Source organism: Penaeus monodon, chromosome 11, assembly GCF_015228065.2.
Source record: "Penaeus monodon isolate SGIC_2016 chromosome 11, NSTDA_Pmon_1, whole genome shotgun sequence".
NCBI classification, from domain to species: domain Eukaryota; kingdom Metazoa; phylum Arthropoda; class Malacostraca; order Decapoda; family Penaeidae; genus Penaeus; species Penaeus monodon.
Window position 1 is genome coordinate 22794203 of NC_051396.1, and position 7206 is coordinate 22801408.

Consider the following 7206-nt stretch of genomic DNA (forward strand, 5'->3'; position numbering starts at 1 on the left):
TTTTTGTAAGCTTCACGCAATATAAATATATTCGATCTATTCAATATCACTATACTTTCAATGCCGAGATTATTGCATGTCAGAGGATTGTTAGAATGACAGTGTTTCTCATCTCATCTCACGTCTCACTAGTAAGTAATATAATAACTTATTTATGAGTTCAAAACCTCTCTTATACCCCACGTGCAGGCCACCCTAGAAAAGCTGTGGCACGTTTATAAAACGTTATTTCTCAGCGTTTATAATCTGAGTGCTGAAGTGCCTTACAGTTTCGAAGAAGTTACACCACACTGACTTAAATGGCCAAATTTGCACTACCAGACTACTCAGCATAACGCTTATATTTGTTAAGTTAAGTTAAGTAAGTTTATTTACCACCCTATCTGCTCAGGCGTGGGCAATCATGATTACACTTATACATATATCTGACATAGTACACTAGTCTGTAACTACTGTAATTGTACATGGTAAAATAGAAATATAAATCATACATCATACAAAAAATATTACTTTCACATGCTTTTGCCACTGAGTTTACATAACACTGTTATTTGTTTACAGTAGTTATTACATTATAAATTTATGGTATAGTACGCGTATATCTTCCAGTGTATCTGATGAAATGAAATATTCACATAGTTCTTTATACCTCATGTTTGGTGGTCTGAAAGGCTGTATCACATGACATTCCGAGATATAGTGCTCAAGCGTTCGCTTGTTTTCTTCGTTACAGTCTACATCTAGATTCATCTGCACTGCATGCACCGTGCAGTTGCCAGTACATTCTGTAACCTAAACGCATTCTGGCAATAACTACGTCACACTGTCTGGTTTGACTTCGGTGCCACCCATAGGAAGGCTTGCTAACTCTATACTGATCGTAGTGCCTTATGGTACAGCTTTCAGGCCTTTGAGTGTTAATCAGATCTACTGGTTCTTCCTTACGAGAACTTTTCAATATAAGTGCAACCCTAGCAAGAGGCATCCCAAGATCTATGTTCACAGTATCTTTGCTGCAGGCTTCTTTCGCCAATTTGTCTACGTGGTCGTGCTTGCGTATGCCAACATGAGATGGTATCCATTGAAATTGAATGTTGAAATTGCGCTCTGTTGCATAAGTTACGTTACGCTTAATACAATTTCCTCATCGCCATCTGCTTTGAAAGAATTTAGTGTCCGAAGAGCACTTTAAGAGTCATAGAAAACTACTCCAGAGCCCCTAAACATTAAGAATTCCGTTGCGAGGAGTATACCTGCCAGCTCCGTTTGTGTAGTGCTGGCTCAATTTTGTATTCTCATATTAACTCATTGTATACAGCGCAAGCACAACCAGCTTTGTATCCAGACTGTACGGATCCGTCGGCATAACACTCGTATACATCATCGCCCATAGATTGTGTGTGTTCCTATACCGTTGCTAACACAATTTGTTTTAACACACCGTTATGTACACTATTTATTCTTTTTTTGTGTGTGATAGACATGTAAGGTGCACGATCAATATTGAATTCTTCCATGGTGGAATGGATCGACCTTTTGGTATTTTACTAATTGGAACATTGAGTTTTGTAATGTTCATGGAGATTTTGTGTATCACTGGGCGTGCGTGTGTGTAATTAGTCACATCTACTTGCATGATTTTATGTTGCAGTTGTTTTTGGAAATCTGAGAGATACGAGGGTTCCCTCAGAGCTTTGACCCCAAATATAGTGGAAATAAATATTATTCTATCAGAAATGGATGGTAAGTTTAATTCTGATCTCATGTTCACTATTCTAGCTGTTCTCGGGGCGCCGATGATAATCCTCATTGCATCATTGTGCAATACCTCCTAGCTATTTATTTTTTATTCCTTACACTGTAACAAGTGCAGTGCAGGGTAGTCTATAACTGACCTTATAAGAGCGAAGTAAATCAGTCTAGCGGGCTTTACATTGATACCATGTTCTCTTCCGAGAAGAACTTTCAACGGTTTCAATCTCTCCCAAAGACTCTTCTTAAGAGAAAGGACCAGGCCTGCATAATTTACGTTCACCCCGAAATATTTCTACTTATGGCATATGCCAAGCTTCTGGTCACCTATGCGAAAAGTGGGTAGGGATATAATGTATGGGTTGAGAGCCATTGTTTTCTCAGCGGAGATGACTAATCGACACTCACGAGCCTTTGTTGTGAGTTTGACGAGAATTATTTGCATCATCTCTTGACACATGTCATCAGCATAGCATATAATAGATTCACCATCCCCAAGTGGGATATCTGCCAGCTTGTGTATGAGGACATTGAACAGCATAGGGCTGAGAACTCCTCCCTGTGGCGACCCAAGTTCAAAAGATTGTGACACTTGCAGATCTGTTCGAAAGATACATTCTAATCCAGTTCAATATCTTACCCCGGATGCCAAAGATTGCTAATTGTTCTAGGATAACCTCTCTGTTTGCAATGTCAAAAGCTGACTCATAGTCAAGAAAAACCGTGTGCTTCCCTGGATTAGTGTGAAAAGTACTCTGCAAAGCAATGTTGTGTGCTACGTCCCGATAGAAATCCGTACAGTCTGTGAGATAATTTACCTTGTAACCTGTACCTGAGTCTGTTCAAAATTATCCTTTCTAGAATTTTGCATACACATGAGATTAATGAAATTGGTCGGTATTTATCAGTATTTGATTTCGTTATAGGGATGATTAGACTGCGCGTCCAAGGGCCAGGCAGAATACCTTGTTACAAACTTAACTTGCATAGGTGCAAAAGGGGATTACCAGGTACCTGAGCTATAAGGCGGAGGGCACTATAGGTAATCCCATCCTCACCTGGGATGGATGCTTTTCCTTTGATCAGTGCATTGTTCAGTTCCCACTCAGTGATCTCAGAAAAGTCTGAGGGGTCGGTATCAGAACATCCAATCTCAGTGGCAAATTTGCGTGCAATTTTAGATTGACTAAGGTGATCCTGAATATTTGTGGGAAGTGAGCTCAGTTTGGACGCTCCAGCCCATTGACTAAGGAGCATTTCTGCTTGTGCAAGAGGACTATGGTACTGCGGGGTGTTAGTTGGTTTGCCTGAAAATTGATTATTTTTTTTCCAGACCTCTGATATTCAGGTGTTATTGTTAATGCTTTGTAGGAACTGTTCAAAGTGTTCATTTCTGAAATGAGTTTTTAATTCCCGTAGGTTTTTGTTAGCCTTAGGAAACTGAATAAGATTGTCACAGGTATTGTCCTGCTTGTAGATATGAAAAAGCTCCTGATCTCGCTTTTGTTACCTTAATAATTTAGGGTCACGACCCACTTAGGTTGTTTGGAGCGTTGTGAGTTGTTCTTGAAGGTTTTCTTTGGACAGACCCAAGTGTTGTAGTAATCAGTGACCACTGTTGTCATGTCCATGGAAAATTTATCAACATTTGTTACTGTGTAATCGTTATACCAGTCATAGATACGTGATTTAAAGTGGTGCTCAAGTTAAGGAGGAATATAAATTTTAATCCTATTTGTTTTTGCAGACTGAGTATTATCAACAGTGTATCTCGTTAGCTCTGTTGCAAGCATGCTTCTGACGTATCCATGCACAAGATCCCTTCCTATTACATAATCTAGCCACGTGAGTTTGCCTGTCTGTATCATATATTGTCATAGATCTATTGTTTGCAAAATGTCGGAACTCTTCGCCATTTTCATTGTATTGACTATCTCTAAATGTATAATGTCTAGCATTAAAATCTCCCATGCATATTGTGCCGTGATTCTGAAAGTTGAGCAGTGAGTCAGTCTGAAACTTTCTACACCTTGCGCATGCATTGTACACAGAGAAAAACCCAGAAGCTGTTCAAATATTTAAATGCTGATATTGCACATTATTGTCATCAGATTTCTGCACCAACTTATGCGGTATGGTGTCACTGACATAAGTCAGTAGGCCTGTCATCCCTGTGTTCGTATAGGAGTGGCACCCTCTAATTCTAGGGGCGGTTTTTATTTTAGTGGCTGATGTGAAGGGCTCTTGTAAAAAGATAACGTCAACATTATTGTTATGAATATAGTAAAGCAAGTCATTAACTCTACGGTTGACACCACGTATATTCCATGAAAGAAAAGTAATTGTTTTCTTGTCCCCCATCACACCCTATGATTAGCTGATTGGTCAAATTTGTGTTTGATGAAGCCCTTTAGTCTGCATATTTCTTGTACAGCATTACATATCTGTGTTGCATCTTGTTTATTTACCGTGAGTCTGCGCGCTTTCCGCGTATTAATACTATACCTATAACCCGTACCTGATAGCATTTTCTGAGTGATGTCCTACAGTTCGTCTGTTTCCTTCACGTCTTCGTCGGCGTAATTTTTACTGTCACTGCCGTCACTGTTTTCAGATGGTCCATCCTGCGTAATGATATCAGAGACCTCATTCGTATTTTCAAAATCACTAATATCATTAGAAAGCACATTTTCCCTGTCTACACGATTACATTTGTTTCCCATTATCATTTTTTTTCAATTCAGCAATCTCTTGACTGATGCTTCTTATTTCCTCGGCCGTAACCATGTCTGGTAGTTGGCACTGGGGGGGGGGGGGCTCGAGCATGTCCCCACCCAACTCCATGGTGGGACAGTGAGGAGGTGGTTGTCCCGTCCGCTTCTTGGGTGATTAATTCCCCGCGATCGGGCGCGGGGAGGGTGCGAGCGCCAGGCCAAGTGCTGTCACACATACACTCACCACGGCTCGTCAACGGTCGTTGGTACAGCAGCCTGTTACTTTGGCACCACATTCAGTATTCGTAATTTTTACTAAGCACTGTTTTTTCTAGATTCCCTGACCACAGTATCCGACACAATTTGGTGTATGTACACCCACACACCACGCACACTCTGGATATAAGGACAACCCAGGTGAAAGGGTTTATCCCTATAAAATCGCCCAGAACACAGGAGGAATCCTGATGACGTCCTACTTTGGTGTTTCTTGGCTTACAACTGACTTATATTTGTTTAGTTAGTCCTTTATTTACCACCTTGGCTAACTGCACATGTGTGGGCAAGCTGTGGTACATTTGATGCATGGTTATAACATGTAGTGGTATTACATATCAATTTTAGGCTATAACATTATTATGATAAGTACTATATCAGTTAAAGGAAAGAGACAATTACACAGTCGTTTATCTACTCATCTGCCACGCTGCCGTACAGCTTGGGCGTGGAAAGGCATTGCTACATTTGATATGTGGTCATGTGATACTACATTCCAAATTTAGAATACAACATAAGTATATCTTCTAAGACATCAGAGTATATGAAATAGTTACATGTATGTACCTGTACCTCATGCTCGGTGGTCTGGAAGGCTGTAACACATGGTACTCTGAGATATAATGTACAAGTGTTCGCTTATATTCTTCATTACACAGTTTACACTTGGTTTCTTCGACATTAAAAACTGTACTGACCTGCCAAAACAATCTATATCCAACCCTGATTCTTGCGGTCACAGTATTACACTGTCTTGTTCCTGTTTTATTGAAACCATAGGTGAATGAATCTTGCCTAAACCGGCCATAGTGTTTTATGCTACAGCTTTCAGGGCGTTGAGAATTAATCAACTCTAGCATTAAAGGAAGCTTTAATGCTGTATAAAATCCTAGAAATAGGTACCTCAAGATCTATATCCACACTTTGCATATCACATGCTGACTTTTCCAGGCGATCAGCATGGTCATGCCTAGGGATTCCAACATGCGATGAAATCCACACAAAACGTATATCATTGCCTCGTTCTTTTGCACGATACACGTTTATCCTGATGTCATTTGCGATATTTCCTGCACCTTGTCTAGAGTTTTCAGAGCCTGGAGAGCACGCTGTGAATCACTGAATATTACCCCCTAGCCTTGATTCAATAGAAATTCGGTGGCCATGAGTATCCCTGCCAACTCAGTTTGCGTAATGCTAACCCAGTCATGAACCCTCCTACAATCCTGGTGCTGCAAGATATTGTTTTTCCACCAGATGATATGTGTGAGTTGCGTGGAGTTGGCCTTCGAGGAACCGAGGGTTTATTTGAAACATCGCAGGTGTACGAGCCGCTAGTCTTAACAGAGGTATCGAGAGGCAAGACAACATTTTCAAGTCAAACTTATGCAAGTAAATTGTAAGTAAGATACAGGATGAATGAACTGAGTAAGGAAAGGGATCGGCGGATGGACAGGAGGTCGTGTGAATTACTTTTCTTTCTCTTTTTGCATACAACGAACTCTAAATCCTGCATACTGACTGGCATGTAAGTGGAAAGAAAACTTTATCTTTGAAATAGCTTGCACTTTGACTTTTCAGCCATTCATCCAAGGCTGTTGATGACGACGACAACACATTTTTTAGCAACGCCAATAACATACCCCAACCCTTTTGGATGATAGATCTTGAAGGTCAGCACAAGATTCACACGGTGGAAATCCTGCCGATGTATCATGCGACAGGGAGGTTCAACGACATCGGGGTTGGTGCTTGTGGATGGTATTTGCCTTGCTAAAATTTGTTTTACATATTTATGTAGTTTTATTTTATCTCTCCTATCATTTTATTCTACAAATGACTTCAAAACAACTCCTCAAACCAGATCTTCGTTGGTACAAATCTCCCAGAAGACGACATCTACACCGCATGGGTTATGCTGGGGCATTACCAAGGACCTTACAAACAAGAGGAAGGCCGCATTAGGTTCACCTGCAGGAGTCTGATCTCAGGCCGTTATGTGGCTGTTCAGAGAGTGTCCATCACGTCTCAAAAGTTGGAGCTCGCCGATGTCAAGGTGTATGTCATGGGACCTTGAACAGAAATTGAGAGAACTTGGAAAAGAACATGAAAAAAGCATGGAAGGAACATGAACAATGGGTTGTGTATTTGGTTTGCCCTCTAGCTGTTAGTAATATTGTGTATCTTAGCTACTAATATTAGTGTTTTTGTAATAAAGATAAATAGTGTTTGCGTGTCAAGTATATGTATGTAGATACGTATACACACAAACACAAACACACACACACGCTCTGTATCTGTCTGTAATATTGTGTAACTTTAGCTACTAATATTAATGGTATTATCATAAAGAGTCTATTCATAGTGTTTGTCAAGTATATGTATGGATATACGTATACATATTCCTACACATACATGCATGCATACATGCATACATACATACATACATACATACATACATACA

The 7206-nt window shown here is 40.2% G+C and overlaps 1 protein-coding gene across 1 annotated transcript; it reads left to right on the top strand.

Annotated features, from left to right (window-relative positions):
- Nucleotides 1-6004: 6004 nt before the first annotated feature.
- On the top strand, nucleotides 6005-6819 carry LOC119578496. Its single transcript, XM_037926071.1, has 3 exons — nucleotides 6005-6141; nucleotides 6324-6486; nucleotides 6607-6819. Exons 1-3 carry the CDS (start codon nucleotides 6005-6007, stop codon nucleotides 6817-6819), a joined length of 513 nt encoding a protein of 170 aa, XP_037781999.1.
- The last annotated feature ends 387 nt before the right edge of the window (nucleotides 6820-7206 follow it).